The 24,913-nt window shown below is 45.3% G+C and overlaps 2 protein-coding genes across 9 annotated transcripts in view; both read left to right on the top strand.

Annotated features, from left to right (window-relative positions):
• The window catches only part of AKAP10 (A-kinase anchoring protein 10), a 53,541-nt gene extending 43,333 nt beyond the window's left edge, over positions 1 to 10,208 (top strand). For 2 of the 5 annotated variants that reach the window (XM_039507710.1, XM_039507712.1), the window contains 7 exons: positions 555 to 747; positions 1,604 to 1,739; positions 2,127 to 2,173; positions 2,375 to 2,577; positions 2,903 to 3,062; positions 3,258 to 3,328; positions 4,251 to 5,847. In XM_039507710.1, the coding sequence (XP_039363644.1) occupies positions 555 to 747; positions 1,604 to 1,739; positions 2,127 to 2,173; positions 2,375 to 2,577; positions 2,903 to 3,062; positions 3,258 to 3,328; positions 4,251 to 4,263 (823 nt within the window). In that variant the 3' untranslated portion in view covers positions 4,264 to 5,847. Of the gene's footprint in view, positions 1 to 554; positions 748 to 1,603; positions 1,740 to 2,126; positions 2,174 to 2,374; positions 2,578 to 2,902; positions 3,063 to 3,257; positions 3,329 to 4,250; positions 5,848 to 7,374; positions 7,454 to 10,084 lie in introns of those variants that run through there. The other 3 variants (XR_005590083.1, XR_005590082.1, XM_039507711.1) reach the window with 3 other exon arrangements.
• Positions 10,209 to 12,831: 2,623 nt separating this feature from the next.
• Positions 12,832 to 24,913, top strand: part of ULK2 (unc-51 like autophagy activating kinase 2) — a 52,886-nt gene continuing 40,804 nt past the window's right edge. For 2 of the 4 annotated variants that reach the window (XM_039507716.1, XM_039507714.1), the window contains exons 1-3: positions 12,832 to 13,437; positions 14,886 to 14,978; positions 16,163 to 16,204. In XM_039507716.1, the coding sequence (XP_039363650.1) occupies positions 13,348 to 13,437; positions 14,886 to 14,978; positions 16,163 to 16,204 (225 nt within the window). In that variant the 5' untranslated portion in view covers positions 12,832 to 13,347. Of the gene's footprint in view, positions 13,438 to 14,885; positions 14,979 to 16,162; positions 16,205 to 23,260; positions 23,309 to 24,913 lie in introns of those variants that run through there. The other 2 variants (XM_039507715.1, XM_039507717.1) reach the window with 2 other exon arrangements.

Here is a 24,913-nt window from a genome sequence, read left to right as displayed (position 1 = left end):
AACGGCACAAGCTCTCTATCCCCTCCATCTGATAAAGCTCCACCTCAGAGAGAGGCCGGGGGGAGCTGTAGACGATGATCCAAGAGGTTATCAACATTAAAAATAACTCCCATGGAGCAGAGCCCTGCAAATTGAATTTCCCAGTAGGAAATCCCAGTGATTTGGAAACAATTAACTGGATTAACGAAAACTGGTTATAAAAGGAGGAGCGGGGGATGGAGGGGAGGTCGGGATCCTGCCTGTGCTCTAGAGAACTCAGGATCAGTGTCTCCAGTCAGCCAGGCTCCTTGCTCCATTCCTGCAGGGAGGGATGAGCAGCATTTCCACTGCCTTGTACTCCAGGCTCCGCCAGTCCTCTCCTTGATTGGCGCATGCAGTGGCTGTGTTGCAGGCTTGGTGCCAACCGTTAACCAGCCTGCGCCTTCTTAGCTTGAGAGCGGAGGGTTGCCTTTCTGTAAGGATGCCCTTAACTGATGCAGACTCGGTCGATGCGCGGGAAGAGGCGGCCAGATTTTCTGTCCTGCGCCTTCACTGGCTTCCAATTTTCCTTCTAGAAATCCTGAATGCCGCTACTTGGCCAGCGCCTCCAAGGACTGCAGCATCCGCATCTGGGACACCGCCACGGGCCGGTGCGATAAGATCCTCACCGGGCACACACAGTCGGTCACGTGCGTGAAGTGGGGTGGAGACGGCCTGCTCTTCTCCTCCTCCCAGGACAGAACCATCAAGGTCTGGAGAGGCCAGGATGTAAGTGCGGCATTCTGGCGTGGGTCGACTTCAACGCCAGGGACCTGGGCGGGGAGGTAGCGCAAATAAAACGATGCATCAGACCTTAATTGTTGTTCCTAAAAGCTGGAAATAGCCACGTTGTCGCCCATCCTGGCTCTGCATTGCCTCGTGGCTTTCGCTGCATGTGCTCGCTTGCTTTCTGGTCGAAGGCAGCACATGCCACCCATGGCTCAGCAGTGCCCCCCTCTGGCGGATTTAAGGAACCCCGATAATTGTTTCCAGTTGGAATCTCGTCTGCTCCATGGGCAAAGGAATTGGGTGGTTGTGTGGGGTGGAGATCCTTGGAGCCGCTGTAGAAATGGGAACTCCCCTGGATAAATGACAGCCCAGCAGCAGTGGATTTGGCGCCGCTTGCTGGCGGGAGGGGGAGTGTGTTTTCCCCGTGGGTTGTGGTGCTTGGTAACATAAACTGGAGCCATCAGCAAGGAGAATGCAGAGCTGGCCACCCTTGACTTCACGTCTGTCAGGAATGACGTTGAGAGTCAGCATGGCCTTGATTGAAGGTGGGGCTGAGAGCCAGGAGTTCCTGTGTTCTGATCTTGGTGCTACCCATGGCTGGCTGAAGGTAGGGCTGGGACATCCCATGGCCTGACCCCAGCACTGCCTGTAACTGATTGAAAGTGGGGCTGGGAGCTGGAACATCTCATGGTCTGACCCTCATGCTACCTGTAGATTGAAGGTGGGGCCAGAAGCTGACCCCAGCACCACCCATAGCTGATTGAAGGTGTAGCCAGGAGGTCCTGTGGCCTAATCCTTGCACTGCTGCTGTCTCCCTGTGAGTCCCTTTCTAAGCAGGTGGCTTTTTTGCTTTCAGGGAATTCTCTGCCGCACCCTGCAGGGCCACGGGCACTGGGTGAACACCATGGCTCTGAGCACCGACTACGTTCTCCGCACAGGGGCCTTTGAACCCGCCGAAGCCTCTGTCAACCCACAAGACATGAGCGGCACCCGTAAGAGCATTAAGTACTTTGCTGGCTGGAGAGGAACCGGGGGGAGGAGGTAGCATGGCCCAGTGGGTAGGGCACAGCGCTAAAAGTCAGAAGACCTGGCTTCTATTCCAAGGTCACATGGGGGAGCTGGGTCCCCCCCGTTTCTCTGTCTAGAAAATAAAACCATGAGCACAGCAGATTGAGAATGCTACGCAAGCGCTGCATTTCATTGTTAAAAGTGTGACCCACTGAAGAGGACGTTGTTTTAAACCCCTCAAAATGTCCCTGTCAAAATCCTTCTTGAGTCACAAATCTGGAGGGAGGAGACATCTTAGATCCTGGCTTTAGAGATGTTACACGTTTCCTTTAACCTCCCGATCGCTGATCTCCCTTATCTCCTGCACACAGTGGCAGAACTTAAAGAGAAGGCGCAGCACAGGTACGACCAAGTCAGGGTAAGTCTCCGTGAAGAAATCCCCCCCCCTCCCATGCCAGGCTTCCTACCATTGTTGCTGACAAAACAATGAATAAATAAATCTACGTGACTGGCTAAAGATTTCCTCCAGTTTATGTCTGCGTCAGGTTTGCGTCTGAGCTTTGAGAGGCTCAGTCTGGGTGAGCCAGGGCTCAGTGCTGGTGCTGATTGTTTCTCGCAGGGGCAGGGACCGGAAAGGCTAGTGTCTGGATCGGATGACTTCACGCTGTTCCTGTGGGCCCCAGCAGAGGACAAGAAGGCGCTGGAGAGAATGACTGGCCACCAGGCATTGATCAACCAAGTGCTCTTCTCCCCAGACACGCGGATAATAGCCAGTGCTTCCTTTGACAAGTCCATCAAACTCTGGGATGGCAGGACAGGAAAGTAGGTTCTTTCATTGTAGTACAGACACGATGTTTGCAGTTCACTCCCCGCAGTAACACAGAAGGAAATGCGCCTGTCTCACTGCCATGGCTGAGCCAGGACCTTCCCCTCTGCAGCCTTGCGCGCGCGCACGCACACACACGTTACCTTTTGCCTTTGAGGTTGTGCACCTAGTGATTAGAACAGGGCATTCGGACTCTGAGCTCCTGGTTCCCTGCTGTGCCACTGACTAACTGTGACCTTGGGCATGTCCCTTATATCTCTCTGATTCAGAGCATGCCCGTGTGTCTAACAGCCCATCTCCACCCCTTCCCCTCTCTGTCAGATACCTCACCTCCCTGAGAGGGCACGTCTCTGCGGTTTACCAGATCGCCTGGTCTGCGGACAGCCGCCTCCTGGTGAGTGGGAGCAGTGACAGCACGCTGAAGGTGTGGGACGCCAAGACGAGGAAGCTGGCCATTGATCTCCCTGGCCATGCAGACGAGGTAGGATGCCGTTCGCCAAGGGGCTCACACTAACCCGCCTAGAGAGGGCAGAGGGTTCTCAAACGCTGTGGCCACCATCAGAGTCTCTGAACAGCTGGGGAGTGTCTTCTGCCAGGGGCCTGAGGTTCTTCCCTGCCACCGGGGCTGCGTGGCCCTAAAGGAGTGACAGGAGCGCCTCTCTCTCTTTGTTGGTAGGTGTTTGCGGTGGATTGGAGCCCAGACGGACAGCGAGTAGCCAGCGGAGGGAAAGATAAGTGTTTAAGGATGTAAGTATCCCCTGGGGCCTGTCCCCCAAGAAGCAGAGCATGGTGTGGATGCACTCTGTGTATATTAACACAGCCTGCAAAGGAATGCACTGAGGGGCGCGTTCTGTATACGGAACCACTGGGCCCACGGTCACCGTCTCACCTCACCCGACAAGCTGGGCTTTTGTTATGATTAGCCTTATAGGAGCACCCAGGAGCCCCAGCTGAGTTTGGGGCACCATCATGTGAGGTGCTGCACAAACACATAGTAAGGGGCAGCCCCTTTCCCAAGAGGTTCCAGTCTGAATACGGTCAGGTCTTCGGGTTCTCAGTTAGTTCTGCACAGTGAAACCATTTGGCTCTGCTCCTGCCTTGTTGCTGAGCTTGCATCCCATTCAGCTCTGATACACCCGCTCGCTGGTGCCTGGGGACCCTCGCTTGCTGAGCCCCTCAGGGCACAGGGAAAGCTGACCTGAGCAGAACACCAAGAACACCTTTTTCCCCTCTTTGAAAGAGATTTTCCCTTGCAGAAACTGGGCTGCTGGGCCATAGTCCAGATTGATCAGCACCCTGTGCCTCGCTACCCCAGCGAGAAGCCCTTTTGCACTCCCTGAGGGGGAGGGCTAGACATGCGTGGAAGTCAATATGACGGCAGAATTTAGCCCCATTCTCTGTACCAGCTGTCACTGCTGTGCTAGCAATTGGCCAACGTTGGGGAAGGGACACCAGAGCAATCAGTCTCAGACCCTCTCTTTCCAGCCTTGTTCTCCCCACAGACCTGTGCATACAGGGATTCCCCCGTGATCCAGTGGCCAGTTAACTGTGCTCACTGTATGAATCTAGTGCGAAGTGCCTCGCTGTGCCGCTCTGCTGTCTGTGGCGGATGGTGTGAAAGCTGGAGCTGGTGCTGTGCTGTGACACCCAATGTCCCTTTCATTTGCAGATGGAGACGATAGGAGCAGTGAAGAGAACCTGCCGGTTCTAACTGGCCCTGTCAGTATGGCCGGGCCTGGCAGCTAACCCACTCAGCATGGACTGTGGTGTTCTGCCTCTTACGCACCGTACTAGCTCTCCCTAATTAATTTCTGTGACGGGAGATTAATTCAGATTTAATGCGAACCAAAGAACTTGCCCTTCTGCATCCAGATGACTTTGTCTGCAACCATCAGTACGCCCAGACCTCTGCTAGCTCCGATTCAGCCTGGTTTCTGTTGAAACTACTGCAGCCTGTTCTCTCTGGAGGGGAGAGTGAAGAGAGGGTGGGGTCTGGTCATGCTGTTTCCTTTCCTCGCAAATGGAGCCTGCAGGGGCTAAAGCTTTTAGTGGGGACGGAAAAGTACGTCCTTCCCTGACCCCCGGAGAGAGAATGGGGAAAACCATCACACTGTTACCTTGCAAAATTCTACTCGCCCGGTTTGCCTGGGGCAAAGAACTGTTTAACGGGTAAGTAAGAGAGCCTTGGCCGTCTTCATTATTAGGGTGAGGGGAGCAAGGTGGCTTTGCCCCTGGGCTGGGAAACTCTCCCCTTACGTATCGTTCACTCTGTTGGCAATAGCCCAACCCGCCTTAGTCTAAGGAGCCCCCTTCTGCTTGGCTGTTTGTTCTGAACCAAGGCAGGAAGGAGCAGGCGTGAAATGAAAACTGGTGCAGACACTGTGTGGAGTTTCCAGATCTCAGTTGTTCTCTGAATTGCGGAGAAGTGGGCATACGTGCCTGAGTGAATCTGTGACCCCTCCCTGTTCCATACACGTTGCCTAGCTCGGGTGCACTTGCACTGGGAAGGACGGCATATGAGGCTGCTCTTGTGTCTCTTGCATCCTGTTGGGGGTTGTCTGTAGGGTTGAGATTGTTTCTAAAGGCTGCTCCTGTGCCTTTGAAGGCAATGACAAAACTCCCCTTGACTTCTGTGGGGCAGAATTGGCCCCTTACTGAGTTTATCTAGTGCCTTTCCTCTGTCAGATGGGTGCAGGGAGCTGTGTCACATGTCGTATTTCAAAATCCAGTGTGTTAATATTTGTTAAGTTGTTCCTAGCCAATGTGGAGCGGGTTTTAAGTTAATGCAGCCCAACACTCTGGGAAGCAGGTCAACCTGGATTTAACTTTCACTTCCAATGAGGTTTGAGAAGAGTGCAAGTCCGAATATGATTAATAAGGAACAGACAGAATAATGTCGAGTTCTCTGTCACAATTGCAATAAATTTACATTAAAGACCAAAGCACTCGCTCTCTCTCTGGCGCGCCTTTGTTGTGGTTTGTGCTGGATGTTCAGCAAACCGTTGTTTGGGTTTGTTTGTTTTTTTTTCTCAATCGCTGTAGTAAACTTTAGAGTTGTTCCTGGCAAGGGGATTGGTGTGCAAGCCTAACACGGTGTGGAGAATGCCAACAACGGGCTCGGAAAGGAAGAGGAAGACAGTCCAGCGATTAGGGCTGTAGCCTCAGACTTGGGAGACATGAGTTCAAATCCCTGATCTGCCACAGGCTTTCCCTCTGACGTTGGGCAAGTCATTTAGGGCTTGTCTACACTGCTACTTACAGCGCTGAAACTTTCCTCACTCAGGGGTGTGACACCCCCCCGAGTGATGCAAGTTTCAGCGCTGTAAAGTGGCAGTGTAGATAGTGCTACAGCGCTGGGAACTGCGCTGGGAGCTATTCCCCTCGCGGAGGTGGGTTTTTTACAGCTCTGGGAGAGCGCTGCTGCCTCTGCCCCCCCTGCCCTCCGAAGCACTAATGCCAGAGGTGAGTTCCCCACCTTCCCAGGGTTAGCGGAGCTCAGACTCCCAGCCACACAGCGGCGGGTGCTGGCCATGGGTTCTGGCCGTGTGGCGGCAGATTCTGGCCGCAAGCTCTGTCCCCCAGTCTCAGGGCCCAGTGGGCTCCATCCCTTGGTCCCACACCCATCCACCCTATCACCCCAGGCCCGGGCTGCCTCCCTACCCACTCTTCCATCCGACCAAGGCTTAACCTGGCTTGCCAGGCCTGAGTAAGTCTGCTGTGAAAAGTGATATTTGTATGTTTGTTAATATCACTTTTCACTGCCTCCCAGCTAGCTAGCAAGTCTGCTGCTGTGAAAAGTGTTAACAAACACACACATATCACTTTTCACAGAAGCAGACTTGCTAGCTGGCAAATCTTTAAAAAAAACAAAAAACAAAAAAAAAAGTGTGGGGGGGGGAGAAACAACAACAAAAGACAAGAACATGCAAAGCACCTTATTTGTGTTTCTATTCTGTATAGGTCCAGTAAAGAATAGACACAACTATCTGTTACTTGTATTATTGAATCTGCAACAAAAAAAACCCAAAAAACCCTACACAAATAAATTACTGTGATTTGGACATGTGCATATTTATTTGTTTTTTCTAAAGTTAATTAAGTATTTTAGGAACAATTGTCTGGTGGCCACACTCTAAGGTCACCAAAAAATTTGTTGTGAAAACCCGTGAAATAACCAGCCGAGATCTATAGGTAAAGGGGTAATAAGGCCAATATTGCTCAGCTGGGAAGGACTCTGCCCTAGTACATCAGGAGACCCAGAAACGAATGGATCCTGAGACATTCTGTGACAAAGATGCCTGAATAACAGCTATCCCCTACACACCTTGTCCTCAGCCTCCATTCAATGCAGCTTTGCACCTACCTAGGTGAAATATCTACGCCCAAGGATGCTTTTCCGTACCGGTTGTTTCCACCTGTCATAGCGTGTCTCTCATTGGTTACTGACAGAACCCAAATCACCAGTGGTGCGGAGAGTGAGGATGCCACAAAACTGGGTTAGCTAGAGCCGTGGGGCTTCGTAATGGTGCTTGTTGGTCCCACTCAGGCTCATGAAGTGCTGGAATTTGCTTCTCGTGGCTTGCTCCATCCTAGGGCTGTGGGCCTGCATTTGTGAACAGCAAGTCCAACGCAGAACATTCAGTCCTTGCTTGTCATGAGTAGATTCTCTCACTGCCTATTTATTCTTTTGCTGATGCCACTCAGAATGTTGTAGTTTTATAGACTCCCCCAGCAGGATACATCTCATCCCTGCATGCTGCCCTGTCAGAATGGTCTGGGTAATCTAATTTCAGCTGTAGAATGGAAGAGAGACCAGGATTCATCGTTCCAGAAATTACACAGCCTGTCAGCTCTTCAGAAACGGTAAGCACAACACAAGGTTGGAACAGAAAGTTACTGCTCTCAAATCACTTCCTCTTTTAATATCTCCCACTTTGCGAACCAGCTCATCTGGCACATCTTCACCAGATCTTTAGGTAAGAACGCAATATCATGTACACACACTGCTTTATTAATACACTTCCTCTGCTTGCCTATTCCTGAATTTTAAGGCTGTGCGTACATCTGCACAAGGGAAGCAACCCACACTTTGTTGATGTCAAGGTTGTGGTACAAGGCAGGACGGTTCTAAATTGCAGCTAAGAATACTGTCCTTCAGTCACTCTCCTTGGGAGGAAAACAGCACAAAGGTGAATGAAAAGGGAACTCCCACCAGGTGTATCTATAGCCTTACTTTTAAAATAACTGCTCAGGATGAAGGAGGAAAATCCCAAACAGAGACTTAGCTGTTGTTTAAGGCTTTGTGTGTTCAAAGAAGCTAATCCACCCTCCAATTTTTCCAACGTAGGTTTGTCTCTGGAAAGTACTCAGACTTCCTGACTGGCTAGCAGCTGTGTTGTAGGGTTGCCAATTTTGGTTGGACGTATTCCTGGAGGTTTCATCAAATCACATAATCTTTAATTAAAGATTAATTCCTGGGGACTCCAGGACAATCCTGGAGGGTTGGCAACCTTACAAAAATGCTTGTACTGAAACATTTAGGTTTTCAAAAGCCAGTGTTTGGTGTAAATGTCAGTATATGTTCCTGTGTTTTCATTCCAGTTTCAGATGAATTATTAATGAAATGTGCCACAAAGGTATGCCTATTGCACAGGTATTTGTGTTCCTTGTCTAACACAAGAATGCTTATAAGTGTATCCAGCTAACACAGCCCTGCTATTACAAGGATCTCTCGTCACACTTTCTGGTATGTAATTATATGCTGCCTCTGTTTACACCACCATTAAACTCCTTATAACTCCCTCATTAAAGCAAAACCTCTTAGCACTGTCCATGGTTCGTGAGGACTTTGTGATGGGGATGAGGAGGTGTGCTGCTCCTTGGAGGAAAGTTTTGGGGCTACGAGTGAAAGGTCAGGAGTAATTAAGAAGGGGGAAGTGATGTGCAATTACTTCTCCCAACCGTGACTCAAACAGAACCTGTACTGCGGGGATTCACAAGCCAGCTGTGTGATGACCTCATCATGACCCTTTAGATCACATTTAAATGACTCCCTGCTGACATACAGCATCAATGCTCTGGCCTCTTCTCACCAATGCAGAAGATTCATTTAGTGGTTTATCCATAATCTTTGCAAAACTGCAAAATCCCAATCCCAGGAAAGGAGCTCAGCTCGTTGCTTGGTTTTTCCCAGATTGATAATTTGACTCCCCTGGGGCTGACAGGCTGGGGGGATGTAGAAGTCTTTCAGTGGAGACATTAAAAGCCTAGTGTCTTACCTGCTCTGTGTGGAAGTTAAAGGAAGGGCCCACCTCCTAAGGGTGAGAGGGGGAATACAGTTCACTTATGCTTTGGTCTTGCTCTGCCGATAAAGGTATAAATAAAGGTGACACTTGTGGACACCTGGAACTGGACTGACACGCAGAAACTCATTTCAGAGAGGTCAGCCAAGACCCCAATTCAAACTAGTGGCCTAGGCCAACTCCTCAAAAATATTTAGGCTCCAGATTTCAATGGGAGTTAGGAGCATAAATCCCTTTGAGGGATCTGGACCCTAGAGCCAAACTCCACAGTCCTTTCACTGAGCAACATTTCCATTTATTTTCTGACTTCACCACTAGAGTTCAAATCCTCTGTAGCCAGTTACAAATCCCCATGCGATGAGCAGTAAATGTTGGTACGCTGGTCAAATTTCCCAGCTTCTCCCGATCACTGTTTCATTCTGGACCACCAACTTCCTGTACAGCTCACTTCTGAAATTAACCCATTCCAAGGCCAGCAGCCAAGGAAAGCAAGACAAACAGCTAACAAAGCAGTGTGATCACTTGGTGCTGTCAAGGGAAATGAATGTGTTATTTTTCGACCCAGGTGGGATAATTTCTGTCTTAGAAATTCCTAATGTGTCTGTCTTAACAAATACGACTTATGGCCCCTTCGTGTTGTCTGTCTTCAAAGCAGGCTGTGTGAAGTAGAGTTTTTGGGTGTAGGGCATATGCCAGCATGGAGAGACAGACTCATGCTGGAATGGGAGAACAGAGTCATTTTTCAAGAAAATGGGTTTCTGAATGTCTAGCTTGTTAAGACTGGTTTTGTTTTTCTCCTGGCTTGATTTTTAAATCAGTGCTGTTAATATATATTAAAACCCAAAGCCTTTGGGTTACTACCAACACCTTAGATTATGATGAAACTGGATTTTTTTATCTAATTTATTTTTTAGCATTGATCTGGTTTACTTTTTGCTTTTACTCTGCTGACTCAATGAAATTAGTCTGATCAGTTTCATTCTGGTTCTTATTTGTTAGCTCAGGGATCATGTGTCATGATACAGAAAAAAAGTTTAAATTAAAAATATATCCTTTAGTCCTGTTTGAGACAAAAGCATTCATATTGGTGTTCTGTAACTCCCCTCCCCACGCTTATCTGTAAAGCCAAAAGTTGTCCTACATAAGGCTAACAATGTCCCTTTACGTTATATTTATTGCTGCATGTCTTTTGTCTGCTCAGATCTTTGAAAAAGATTCTAACTTCAGTGGTTTTGACAGAGATGGAACAAAAACAAGGTAGTAAGTGTGGTGCATTAAGGTAAGATTATGGAGAGCAGCAAAAAAAAACCAAACCAACAACAACCAAAATAGGGAGGTTAAGTCATGCTTCCCTGAATGTCTTGGTGGGATACATGTGCCAGAATATCATACTGTTCAGTCACTGTTTGCGGATGCCAAAGTATCACATGAGAGAACGTGTACTGATCTGTGTGGGACCCGGTGCACTGACCCTAACTGGCAGCATCAACAGCTCTTTGCTATGAGCACCTCCTGATGTTTATAACTGCTTGAGTGCTGCCAAATGCCAAAAGCAAAACGCAGCTGGTGCCTCCCATTCCAGGTATATCAGCTGTTTGCTGGAACAAAGGCTGGCACTCCAAAGGTGTGCGGTGGTAAGGGAGTTAATCATTCATTACAGATAACAGTGTGCAGAGGGAGGACAGAGAGATCAGTGGAAGAAGTGGGCTTTAAGGACGGATTTGAGGTAAAGGGAAAGAACTTGGCAGAGGGGCATAGGAATGCTGGTCCAAGCACAGGAGGCGGGTGGAAAGAGATGAAGGGACAAAGAGGAATGGGAGGAAATGGAAGTGGGATGAAGGTTAAAGGCTTCATGTGACTTGCATGTTTCCTGATGTTTGGATTTGTTGACGTAACAGTCCTAAAGCTGATCTACAAATGTCCAGGACACGGGCTGGAGGTGGAAGGGGCCCCTGCTCATAGAGTTTGGCCATAGGTAATTTTAAAACATTGTCCATGGTTTATTACATTTATACATACTAGCTGTGCTTGTGTGTATCCCCCATTGTTGCTCCATGCATTAAGTCCTTGGCTAGGTTTGAGCTGCGGTGTGGTCTTACTAATGGAGCACCAAGTAAATTTCATAGCACAGAAAAGCCTGAAGAATTAACAGGGAATGCAAAAAATCATAGTGCAGTGCAGACCCGTTTATCTGCAATGTGTTGGGCGATACCAGAAAATCTTGGTGGAGGTGTGTTGCAGGAGAGAGAGAATTCACATGGGAGTTAGGAAGTTGAAATTAATGTAGGACTACCTTGGGCCCCAATCCTGTAGTCAGATCCTTGTGCTTGAGGGGGAATCCCACTGACTTCAGTGGTACTTCATGCAGGAAGAAGGGTCTGCTGGCATGGGTTGGAGGATCACAGGAGCAAGATCTTGGAGAATATTTCAGATCACGGAGGGATGGTGGAGTCATCTAAGTTTTGGGTCTCAAACATAGATGTAAAAGCTTTCTTTTCCTAAACCTGAGCCCAGTGGAAATGTTCTCATTAAAATTCATATATTAATTTTTGTCTTCAAACAAGTCAGATTTCCCCTCTAGCGTTTGTGACCCAACCCTTCCAGCATTGAGAGTTCAGGGGACTAAGTATGTATGGGAGGTGAACATGAACAACTGACTTTGTAAGTGATTTACAATCCACGAGGAGAAATACAAAAAGCATCTGCATCTCATTTTCACTCTGCACTGAGAGGACATAACTGCATTTGTTACAAGGGTACTCTGAAGGAGAGGGAGCTGAGTAAATGTGGAGTGAGGGGAAACGTTAGATTTTAAATTCTGTGGGGCAGGGGCTGGGTTTTGTTACTTGTGCACAGGGGGCCTGACTCCTGACATGGGCTCTGCTGGGCACTAACACCTATGGGAGTGGAGATAGATCTGAAAGTGGGGTAAAAGTGTATTTTGTATTAAACCCAATGAGACAGTCTGGGACCTGGATACTAAGTGGGGTTAACTGGGAATTTGATGAGAGATGGATGTGACCTTGACAGTGTTTTGGTTTGGACAAGGGCCCTGCCCAGGGATGGGACTATGTAGATAACAGGCACATTCAGGTCATTAGGGTCGCTCTTCTCCCTTGGCAAGAGGGGTCTGTCCTTGGTGGAGCAGATGGGCAGGTATTCTGACTCAGTGTGACTTCCTGTGTGTGGGTGGGGTGGGGGTGGTGGTAAGCGAATTCAAGTGAAGCCTGGGTGTGGTGGCTGGGGTAACCCTGGTCTTTGAGGGGTTACGCAGAAAGTAGCCATGAGCTGAGGGAGGCAGGAGGGTAACCTCATTACCCTTGCCCCTCTTTCCACTCCTCCATGACCATGGCTAAGCTGGGGTTGGGGGATGTGGGTGTTGTTGGGGTACTGGGGGGTTGAGCTAGGCTGCATAATATGGGATGAGGGAGGTGGGGGGGGTGTTAGATAACCCCAATGGTAGGGGACGGGGAGATGAAGGTGCTGGGCTAATGGGGGGTCAAGTAACCCTGCTGGGAGGGAAGGGGGAGATGGGGGTCAGGTAACCCTGCTGGGAGGAGGCGGGGGGTGCTGGGAGATGGGGGGGTGCTGAGATATTGGGGGGTCCGGTAACCCTGCTGGGAGGAGGTGGGGGTGCTGAGATATTGGGGGGTCAGGTAACCCTGCTGGGAGGAGGTGGGGGTGCTGGGAGATGGGGGTTCTGGGATATTGGGGGTCAGGTAACCCTGCTGGGAGGAGGTGGGGGTGCTGGAAGTGGGGGGGTTCAGGTAACCCCCCGGAAGGGGAGGAAGAAATCGGGGATGGTCAGGTAACCCCGAGGGGAGGTGGGGGCCGCGCTGGCTCAGCGCGGGAACGGGAGCCGGCACGTGCCTAGCGGACTCCTTGGCCGGTGGCGGAGGGAGCCGAGCGCTGGGATTGGCGCGACGCGGCCTATAAATACCGTGAGGTGGCGCGGCGGCCCCGACAGCCGGAGCTGGCGGAGCGCGGAGCTCGCCGGGCCTGGAGGAGGCGGCAGTTTGGCGGCCTGAGACGACCCCCGCCCAGCGCCGGGGATCGGCGGCGACAGCCCGGGGGGTCGGGCCACCCCTTCCCCTGCAGCCCGCCGGATGCTGCCGGGCTCGGGGCCGGGGGGCCGCGGTCTCGGCGGGCATGAGGAGCGGCCGCGGCAGGGAACCGTGACGTCCCCGGTGTTCTCCCCTGAGGGGCTGAGCCCCAAGAATCCTTAACTCCCCCCCACGCCAGGAGGCCTCCCCTCCCCCTCCCCATGACCGAAAGCGCCCGTCGCCTTGGAGACGCCCGCCCGCAGCCCCCCACCCGCCAGGCCCGGGGGGGTCTGCGCCGCCCCTAGCAGCATGACAGCAGCTGCCCCCGCCCCCGGGGGCAGCCAGGGGAGAGACCGCCCGCCGCCCCGCCGGGGGCTGCCGTGAGCGGAGCGCTCGCCGCCCGTGCCCCCGCGGGACGAGGATGGAGGTGGTGGGGGACTTTGAGTACAGCAAGAAGGACCTGATCGGGCACGGAGCCTTCGCCGTGGTCTTCAAAGGCCGCCACCGCAAGGTAACCGGAGCTGCGCCTCGTCCCTGGCCGGTTACACAACCGCTTCCCTGCCTGCCCCCCCGGGAACGGGCCGGGGTCGGGCCGCTCCCGGCTGAGAGCCGCAGGCAGCGGGGGTAGAAGTAGCTGCCTGGGGCTCTGCTGTGATGGGCTCCAGGAGGGTTTGAACCCCGGCGTCAGGCAGATTGACTGGCCGTGGCTGGGAGACACGCAGCTCGCTGCCACTTGGGTGGTGGGGAGGGGGGGGTTGTCTGCCTTTATTGAATGTGTGTGACTCCACTGCTTTTATAACCTTCCTTGGTCGGGGCTCAGACCTGCCTAAGAGCAGAGCTCCATCTACTGACGGGTGCCTGGGAGATGGGCTTCCCTGTCAGCCCGGGAATCCGGACTCCTGCACCATTTCACTTCTCCTCTCGCAAAAAGCTGTAGGAACAAATAGCCAGCTTTGATAAAGGTCAAAACCCAGGTAGTTTGCCCTTTCTTTTTACTGCTGTTTGGTGGCTCCCAAACGCAGCTGCTGCTTGGCGGGGGGTTCATCTGAATAGGAGACCGGTTTCTTTGTTTTGCAGCAGTCACCAGTGTTTATCTCATTTGATAACTGGAGACCTAATGGAAAACTGGCTCCTGTTGGATTGGCTGAAGATTTCTTAAATTGAAAGGTGTCTCCTTTCCCAGCATTGCTTCCCTATTACCCCAATAGTATTAACTGCATTACACCTTCACACTTTTTATCATGAGATTTTAGCCTGTGTATTGGGGAGCGGGTGGAGAGAGATCCTGACACAATTCTGATTTCCAAAGAAATCTGTGCTGTCAAGGAACACTTCAATCAGTTTTATGCTTCATGGACATTAGAGTGGCACTCTCAACTCGCAGTGGGCCCAATATTTAGATTTTTTTCTGAAAACAAGTTCTTACAAAATCTAAGGTCAGTAGAAATGATTCCACAACATCATAAATAAATATGCATAGCCTGTTTTTAAACAAATATTCCCCCAGGTTGTGTGCAATGCAGATATTGTAGCATTAAGAGCCTGGAGGTGAAAGTGTATAAGCAGTGAAACTGACACTGTTGATGTTAGCTGTGGAAGATAAGAGGAAAAGAAAGAAACAAACAAACAGCAACAGTAGTGAAAAGCAAACTGGATTTATACAGTCCTTTTCATTTTAACAATCAGGTGTTAATGTGATTTTTTTTTTTAAACTGGAATTTTGTCTTTCTCAAAACAGTTCACCATTGCAGCTTATAATGGTTTTGGTAGATGTGTAAAGTGTCACTGAATTAAAATAACACTAGAGGTTTTGGTGGCCTTATTTGAAAATCACAAAAATAATCACAAAAGGGACAAATTAGGGATCCTTTTATTGTTTTATTGGGCTAACTTTAGCCAGTCACTAATGGGGAAAGTAAACATCTTTTTTGTTTTTAAAAAGACTCTTTTCCTTTGCAGAAAACTGATTGGGAAGTAGCCATAAAAAGCATTAACAAAAAGAATTTGTCAAAGTCACAAATCCTGCTTGGGAAAGAAATAAAAATCTTAAAGGTATGTTAATTTGCAGTGATTTTTAAAGCCTTCTCACTGTGCTTTATTTGAAAGGAAATGGGAATTTCAGTCCAGTTCTTATGAGATGGATGGACATATAAGAATCACCATAGTCCTAGTTTTCATAGCCTTGTTAATTGCAGCAGAGGTCAAGAAATGAATGGGCCAAGAAAAGAGACTGATTTTTTGTTTTATCTCCAGAAAAGGTCGCAGAACAGGTGTAAGGTAGTGGGCTGGGGGGCACAGGGGGACGAGCTTCTGTTCTCTACTGGCTGTATGGGTAGAGGATTTTATACAGCAGGGCTGTTAATCTGGCACTTTCACTAGCACTACATTTACTGCAAATAATGGGGGAGCGGAGGAGAGAACATGTTATCAGTTTTGTGTTTTTTTTCTTCATAAAGATTACTTGAATTCTTCGCCTTCTTTGCTCAAAGGCAGGGCGGTTACTTGAGAATTAGAATGTTTGTGCTGGGATTTGATTCTCAGGACAACCTGCACACTCCTAAGTAAAATGTTAACTCAAAATTCACAGCATATGTTCTGTGGAGGAAACTTAACAGAAACCTAATTTATTTTGACAGTACTGAATTATGTGAAAACCCTCCATAAGTCTGTGCTCTTTAGAAAGTGCCCGTAGTGATCCTGAACTGCAACTCTGCAAGCTTCCCTATCTGTCATCTCTCCCGCTATTTGATAGTCATTATCTGCATTGCTTTATTCTGATATTTTCAAAAATGTCATGACACATTACTATCTGGAAACTCCAGTGTTAGGTACATTATTGTGGCTCTACTTAGTTCCTTTGGCATCCTCTTTAAAACAAGCTACAAAAGAATTTTAACCACTTGAGTGTCCTGGAAGTTTTGTTTAGTATCATTTAACTTGTCTTCCAATCACTTTCCAAAGGGTGAATCGTTGAGGTGAGAATAATAGTCTAATCAATTTATTTTCCCCTAAGCAAAGTGTTGTGTGAGAGTACAAAGTAAATTCATTCCGGTTTTGGTATAAATTCAGGTATTTTATGATGCAATACTTAAAACAAAACATGGAAAAATAATTCTGGAAACAAACACTCAAAGAAATTTACCTATCCCATGAGTTCTTCCTAGCAGAGTAAGTGATTCTTTAGCTATTCGTTATGCCAGACTATATTTTCATGCTGTAATTATTTTGTTTTACAGGAACTTCAGCATGAGAATATTGTGGCACTCTATGATGTCCAGGTAAACAATCTCCTTTTCTGCTGTAAAATCTGTTTTAAAATATACCGTATGAGTATGTTGAAACTAATTTCTGTGCTTTTTTTGAATGCTCAGATCATTCTGGTGAAATATTTAATCACTTTCTAAAAGGGTGTTTGCTATTAAATCCAAAGCTTGTACAAAGCAAAAACAAAATACAAAGCTTGTAAGGAGCACAGTGTACTGTAGGCTGCAGGGTTCCAAGAGCAAGTGGAAGCTTGTGAATCTCTGCAGAGGTTGTTTGTGTAGTCTGGCCCAGAGGGAAAGCATCAGCTGGCGCTTATAGGTAACTGGGTGAAGTTACATTAGTGGTAGCAGCTGTTCTCCTTTCCTGATTAGAAGATGGGGCCAAGGAAAATGCTGCTAACTGGGAAGTGGCAGCTGGCAGAGAATGGGTGTGTTCACCAGTTAAGACATTTTTCTAACAGTTGTTGATTTGAAAGAATGATTTTCAGTTGTTGAGGTGGGCAGCATGAAGGAGTTAACGTAATTTAGAATTCTAACTGTAGAAGAGGGTCAGTGCCTTTGAGATCCCTGTAGTGTGGAAATATGCTGTTTAATCCTGTGTCAGTGGGACAAAACTGAAAGCAATTGAAGACATAGTGATATGACATTTATATGTTGCAGATGTAGCTAGTGGAACATAGATATACAATGACATGTATAACACAGGTGTGTGACTGGGATGGGGAATGGGAAAACAATGTGTCAAACCACTCCGACCCTATTTTCCCCCTTTTTTATGTGTCTAGGAATCTGTCTGTAAATGGTTTAGTCCAGCATATTATGGGGAGTGCATGTCCATATGAATTCTCCTTAGAGAGAGCTGCTGTATTCTGAGGCTTGCAAATGTTGGGTACGGCTATGTATGAAATTATGTAGGTTATGCAGTTACTCTTTCTATTTGAATAGGAACTATACATTTATCTCCTGGGCTTGATTCTAATCTTAAATAGACACATATTTGTGGATAAAATTACTGTAAAGGATCCGTAGGGCAGTGCACAGTTAAAATATAATTAAACCAGCATAAAATCAACCTTTCCTCATATCTCATGGTTGTGAATAACCATGCCAAAAATAAACTCTAAATTTTTGGTGCAAGATGGTGGTGTATGTACATCCCTTCTCTCCCCATCCCCTTCCAAACTACACACTGGGATGTGTGGACTTACAGTACTTTTTCCACTGCGTTTCTTATATTCAACAGTGTGGATTTCTCTTGCAGTAGTTGATAACATCAAGACCACCTTAGACAGAGTACTGATCACTTTTTTGCATTCTCTGCTCGTTTAGGGCCTGATGCTGAGGGTTGTTGAGTGGGAAAAGCAGGCTCTCAGCATCTGGACTTGAATGACACCCTCAATCATTGCAAGAGAAATTCTGAATCCTGAGTTTTGGATATTGGGAAGTAAGGGGGGAGCTGACTTTAAAACCCATTGCATAAAACTTATAACTTGGAACTTTTAAGTCTACACATGTTCTGTTAATATATTAGTTTAAGCTCACCAGCCTTTAGTTTAAAAAATAAAATTAAAAAAAAGCTTTGCAGTTCACCTTTAAGGCACGTTGTCTTGGTTTTCCATGTTTTGATGATCTAATTGTTGTTATCTTTCCATTATAAACTCCAGGGGGGGGTCTATTCTCCTTTTGATTCATGCACAAAACTCCCACTAGTGTGCAGTGAAGGGAGAATAGTACCCTACATTTGTTTATGGAAGCCATTTCTTTACATAAAGTTTATTTGGAAACATGAGTCTCATACTTTCCTGGTCTGTCAGGGTTGGAAAGATGCCAATATAGTAAATGTTCATCATGAGACTTCTCGTACGATCAGGCCTATATTCTCAGTTTGAGATGGGCATGGTTCTGCTTGTCATTCAACCTTGTGCTTAATTAAAAGGCACGGCTATAAGTAGGAGAAGGGAAAACTGTCAGACCTTGGATATATTTCAGACACATATATAGCAAAATGTAAAACTTGGCATGCTGAGGTTGCTTCTATTGATGAAATATGTGCTAAAGAATATGACAGTCACACAAATAGGACTTTCAATTTCTGTATAGTGTTATGTTTGTGAAATATTATACATCATTAATTTATGAGATTACATTAATTTATAGCCCAGAAAGAAAGGCACTATGCTAGGCGTCACACATCTGGCAGCCATTGTACCTACTCATTTGCGTTAGTGTTTCATGTTCTAGCCTGTATTGCACTTTTTGTTTCCCATAACAGCAAACGTTTTGGGAATATAATACAGTAGATTAGACTTTTGGAAATAAAGAAGTTATCAAACCACAGAAACGACAGTCCTTGGCTCTGAATGTTGGAGCCAGTGAAGTCTGTATCACAGTAGGGAGTTCTCAGTGTGACTGGGAGTCTGCTTTTTATAGATCTGTCAGTCTGTAGCTTTTGTTAACCTTAGGCAGTTTGAAGCAGAAAATGCTCATGTTTTAGACAGCACTGTTTGACAGACCAGTTTACTATATAATCAAAAAACACTCATTTTGTTTTACTAGGTGTTCTGAGTGAAAAGCTGGTGGGTTATAAGTAGCTAAAAACCATGTGGGGGAAAATATAAATGTATTTTAATGCAGAATAAATATTTTCAGTACCACTTAGTGGTAAGTGATCTATTTACGCAGTGCAGTTATAGCTGTATATTTGTTTACATTCTACTCTGGAATATATCAAGTCTGTGAATTAATGGGATAATAGATACTTGAAAAAAAAGTGACTGAACTTCTGCTTTATTTTGAAATAATTCTCATGTTTGATGCATTTCAGGTAAGAAAGTTTCTATCACAGATTCCCTCTCCCCTTATCTCTGTCCAGATCCACTTTTCTTGGTATTGCATTGCCTATCGGCTGTCCCACAGTTGGTAATGTAAAGCATACCCCGCTAAACCTTTTCATTAAATCTAAAGGGACCTTAATTGTGAACAATCCTGCTATTAGCACATGGGCATTTGGAAGCATCATACATTTCTCTGGCTTCAACTCTCTCTGAATTCAGAGGTTTGATATACCACTTAGCATGTGTAGCCTTCACTCCATTATAATACTAAAAGTGCCCAATCATCTGGAAATGTTCCCAAATGAATTGGTGAGCCATTAATGTGTATGCATTGCTTGGCATTAATATTGTGTTGTACTGATGCCAGCACAATAATTGCCATTGATTTCCATAAGGTGGCTACCTGCAGTGTTGGCAGGTTTGAACTGTAGTTAAGCATTTCATATAAGCAGAGACATACTTGCTATTTATGCTGTATTGGGAGCCAAGATAACTGTAGCAAGCCATAGTATTAGAGAGTATGCAGGATAGTTTTTTAGTAGAGCTGGTATCTAGGGCAAATCGGTAGTGTGCACAGAAGTTCCTCAGAATCGTATTGGAATGCTATAATAAATATATTTAAAACCGATAAGGCCGCAGATATCTGTCCCCATATCAGTCCATTAAGGACCAGTAGGGAAGGTTAAATGCCCAAAGCACTGGTTTAAGCTAGTGCTTCTTATTTTTATTACTGGAGACATTTTTAAAAACTATTTTTCTTTATCTGTGAGTGAAGGATGAGTAGTTACTCAGTTGGAAGAGTGAGTTTGAGGTCCCAGGACTCTGAAAGGTTATTTTAATGGCGAACTTAAAACCTTAAAAAATAAACACAGAGCTCTGTAACATTCTAAATCACTAATGAAATAGATGGGTAGTCTTTAACATGTGAAGATGGGTTATATGATAAAATATTTAAAAATAACCTCTTGTATTTGCCTTCTAGAGCTTGAGTCCAGCATTCTGTGTCTTACTGAAGAGTGGATTACTCCCAAACCCCTAAACAGCATCTAAAATCTATCTCCTTTCCTTGCGTTAGGTGTCTGGGATGTCGTTCACTTTTATAGGAGGACTCAGATCTTGGCAGGTTAATTAAAAAAACAAAACAAACAACTCCCACCCAACACTTTAACCCACCTTTTGTAAAGTGCATTGAGATCCTTGGATAAAAGATGCTACTTAAGTGAAAATATTGGTTATCTGTACACAAAAATGTGATGGGAAATAGCTATTTAGAATTAACTATGTTTAGGCTGTGAATTTATGCTTTTTTTTAAGTTGATGATTCCAACTGTGTGTGTTGAATGGAGATTATCCTTTACGTAGAGCCAGATTGCTCCTTTTTTAGCAAATAATTTATTATTCAGGAAGTTATTTAAAATATCAGACATCTGAATAAAAGTAGGACATACATCTTGGAAGTAATGATATAATGAAGTGGGATGAATGTCTCCACCAAATGGAGATTGGAGTTTGCTGCTTGAATGGTAGATCAGAGATCACTGATTTCTGGTCTGTTAGAGAAACAGATTTTCTTTGAAGATATTACCTGTGCAGGGTTCTCTTTTCCGGGGCTTACCTTATTGCTGGGCAGAATACCCTTAGTACTTCCTGTTATCCTTGAGGGCAGTGGTAGCAAGATAGAGCACAAGCCGGACAACCTGTTGGCCATTGTGCATCACACCCTGCTTAAATATAAATACTAACATTTGAACATTTCTTTCAGTTCCTTCTAGACCATGGTTAGGGAAGGAAGTCCCTGTTGGAGACTGCATTTCCGTATCACTCTGTTTTACCATCATTAGTTGTGTATCCTTGTTCGATTTAACCAAACATTCCGTCAGTCTGGCGTGGCTACCTAAATTTTTTGAGGTGGTTGCTTCAGTCACTCTGGCATGTTCTTGTTCTTTGCTTGTCTGGGGCTTTGGTGCTTGCTCCACCACCTACTTCAATGTGTCTGCCCTTTTTTTTTTTTTTTGATTTGGCACTTCAGCACAGCATTCTTCTCGGAGCACCAACATCTAGGTTAGGATGCTCCAGTGCCGTATTTTTCTCAGGTTCTTGTCTAAGGCCTCTAAACTCAGCAACGTCTGTTCCTGCTCATTTGTCCCAGCACAGCCATTCCATACATCCCCTTAAACATTGAAAACCGTTTCTGAGCTGGTCCACAAAACCACTGTCGTCCTCTTTTTTTAAATCACTCCCAAAGTCCACTTATTCTCTTGTGTTCATTTCTCAACAAACAAGTTATTTTTGCCCCAGCATGTTATGCACTAACCTCACTGAGCAACTGAATAATCTGTCATTCCTCTCCTACAACTCTTTACTCTCTTGTTCTGTGGTATGTTGTGTTGTGTCCAATACTAGTTGGTAAACTTCTTAGGGTAAAGATATTTTCTCTTCTATACTGGGAGACGTTATCATGCTTTTAGGCATTGTTTAAATAGTTAATTTCTTACTTATTTCGTCTTGCATCCGACGAAGTGGGTATTCACCCACGAAAGCTCATGTTCCAAAACGTCTGTTAGTCTATAAGGTGCTGCAGGATTCTTTTCTGCTTTTACAGATCCAGACTAACACTGCTACCCCTCTGATACTTATTTAGTAGGACACTCATGGTGGACAGGCCCCAAATATTATACTACTTTGACTTCCCTATTGTTGGGAATGCATCTCTGTGGTGGAAAATATAGTCAACCTCTGAAATGAAGCCTAAAAATAATGTATTTTAAAAAAATGGTCAAAAGAAAATTCACTCAAGAATCTGAATTTCTAAATCACATAGCACTTAGTAGTAGCTAGAAGGTTGGCTGCCATAATGCTGTTTTTTGAAGAATGAGATAGAATTAGTGTGTAAAATTGGTGTGTTATGAGAATGAATTGAGGTATAGGAACAACCTTGTAAAATTTTTTGATCCTGTTGAAGCAAAGCTAAGATGTTGTCCTTAATTTACCACGGTGTGCCTAGTTATTAGAGTTTGTGTGTCATGGCCCTATTTCAAGCACTTACAAGTGCGTAGGTGCAACAGAATAATTTGTGAAAGGCAGATGTTTGGTGTGACAGTAACAGAATTTTGTCTTTTTGTATTATGTAGCAGGCCATTCTAAGAGTGACTGTTTAATTTAATTCCTACCATAGCTGGTAGTTAAGTACACCATTTCACGTACCAGAGAGTGATTGGCCTTACTATTGTAGTATATTTCCCATGGCTGATTGCTCTTTATATGACTAATTGGCAGCATGTATGCTATTTGATCCTATAGTCAGATGTCAACTGACATTTCGTCTGAGACTTAACATTTAGGCAGGACTAGTCAAATGTTCAGTCCCGTGTGGAAGATTATTGCTGTGGTGTGCACACAGGAAAAAACTTATCCCATGACTGGAGTACAGTGAGAAATAGCTACAAATTATATTGAGCAAACTCCTATTAACTAACTCATTAGTGCTTTTGCCAAATACCTGTGTCCCAGAGAGGTGAGAAGCATGCTTGGCCAAGAAATTATAACTAATGTATGGCAAGTTAATTTTCAGATTGGTTAATCAGAAGACGATAGGTATATGAGCTGTAATGCTGACGTACATACACTTGGGACTCAGGTCATAAATGTGTGTTTAAATGGAACTAATAGACATAGAGCAAGAGAGTATCCATTTGATTTGCTGCCATTTCTAGGAGGCAGGGGGAGTGTTCACAGGGTCCTTATTGAAATTGTTCTTCCAGGGTGTTAAAATAATTGGCAACCCATTAAGATTATTCTCTGCAGATGTTGATTCATTACAGAGAACAATTTCATAAACAAAAGAATTCAAGGCTATATAACTAGAGTTATAGATTATCGATGGCCACAATTGTTAATCTTGGATATCTCACTTGCGCTTTGCTTTTTTAAAAATGAATGTGTTCTAAATGGAAATATTTTGTTCTGTACCAGACCCTTGATTTGGGCTGGGACTTCATCCACATCCTATCCTGAGACACATCCTGAATATCAGGGGTTAAAGCACAGTGAGTTTTGATGGACTTAATGCCTAATATTCCCTTCCTAAATGTATGTGTTTAGCTTTCAGAAGACCTGGAATGTTTTGTTAGCATTTTCTATCTTCTACTTGTCCTTGCTGGGGAAACCCTGAATCAGTTGATTCAGAAGCATCACAGACAAAAAGAGGGACTGGAGACTGAAAAGCAAGGCATGCAAAGAAAAAAATGTTTGAATGGATGTTCATGTGACTCTAGCAGAATATATGGTAAATTTGTTTTGCATGTTATTCCTCTAAAGTGAGTAGAAACATAGGCTGGAACAATTGCACTGTAATGATTTTGTGATCTGTTTTAAAAATGTGAAAGCTTTTATAAATTTTAAAAATGAAGTTTTCAAAAACAGCTTTATTAGGTCAGTTTTATTCTTGAATGTTAGGTCTGTAACGCATTGGGTCGCTATACTTTTCGGTTTTGAATACTTTATCTTATGCTCTGTTTAGCAGATCAACCCAAAGACCACAAATTGAGGGAATGACGGAGGATGTGAATAGTTCTGCTCCTCAGCAAAATAATTCAAAAGGTTTCTTTATGTATCACAACTTGGAGTTTATATTCTTCATGCTGTCCAAAAATATGGTTGATACCAGATGTATAGTAGAGAAATTTATTGTGAATTTAGATGGTGATGTGAGCTAATTCAGCTGTTCTGTATAGCGAGTTTGTATTGGTGGAACATTGAAAGATGTTTGAGTTCGAGGTAAATTTAGTACTCTGTATGGTTGGTCAACCTAAAGCCAGCACTGCGCAAAGTGTTCCTTACAGGACACAAACTAGATATGACTTTTGACCAGCTGGGAAAAATCTCCTTGTGAAACATTTAATCTACTCATCTGATTGGTGAAAAGGATTCATCTGTCCTAGATTAAGGCTACCAATCTAGGATTAATAAAGTTAATCTGAAGTAATGATTCTTACTAGCTATCTTATTTGGCTGCCAAAACACATCAAACACCCTTTTCTAGGAATAGTGGTTAAGGAAAAGCTATATAACTGCCTTGGTTTATGGGAGAAAGCTCTAGTTTAACTGTTTAAACAACCATAGGAAACAACACAGGTGTACCTGTAAAAGGAAAATCTTGGTGTATTTTTCCCATCTTAAATCTTACTGTTGTGTTCTAGCACCACATCCAAACTTGTATCTGCAGTAGGGATACAAGGTATGAAGAAATTTGGAAGATAACTCATGTCACCAGCGTGAGCAAAAATTGGTGCATATGAAGGATTAGAGCCTTAGTGTGGTGTCAAACAAACAGCAGTGTGTAGGGGCAAGATCCAAGTATTAGATTATGCTGAAATGCTTAGAGTTTAAATACACTGGGAAAAGCATACTTAAAGATGACTCTTGATTGTGCTGTGTTAATAAACAATATTGCCCCACAAAGATATAATGTACAAATAATATTGTGACCTAGGGACCCCTCAGCACCAACTGGCAGAGGGAACCTCCTACCATAACTGACACAGTCACTGCCCCAACTTGCTGTTGTCATAACCTCAATCTGAAAGGTGTTGTGTAAGGTGTCAGGTGCAAATTGGTAACATGCTAGTCGTTAATATTATTGTGTGATGTATGTCTGGGCAGTGTTTAAAGAACTACAGAACTGTGCTGGAAATGCGTTCCTAAAATGTGTTGACAGATGGTGCCTAAGCCCAGTCTGTCGCAGACAAAAGAAGGTGGTTTTGCGGGCTTGACTATCTCCAAAGTAAATTAAGCAAGGTGAGACCAAAGACAGTGAAAGCATGTTTACACGTAAGGTAAACAAAGCCATCAGGCGAGCAACTCAAATGCTCGGGGAATATGACCACTAATT

The sequence above is a fragment of the Mauremys reevesii genome, linkage group 20 (genome assembly GCF_016161935.1).
Source record: "Mauremys reevesii isolate NIE-2019 linkage group 20, ASM1616193v1, whole genome shotgun sequence".
NCBI lineage: Eukaryota > Metazoa > Chordata > Testudines > Geoemydidae > Mauremys > Mauremys reevesii.
Note: the sequence above shows the minus strand (reverse complement) of the source record. Positions and strands in the feature narration are given on the sequence as shown.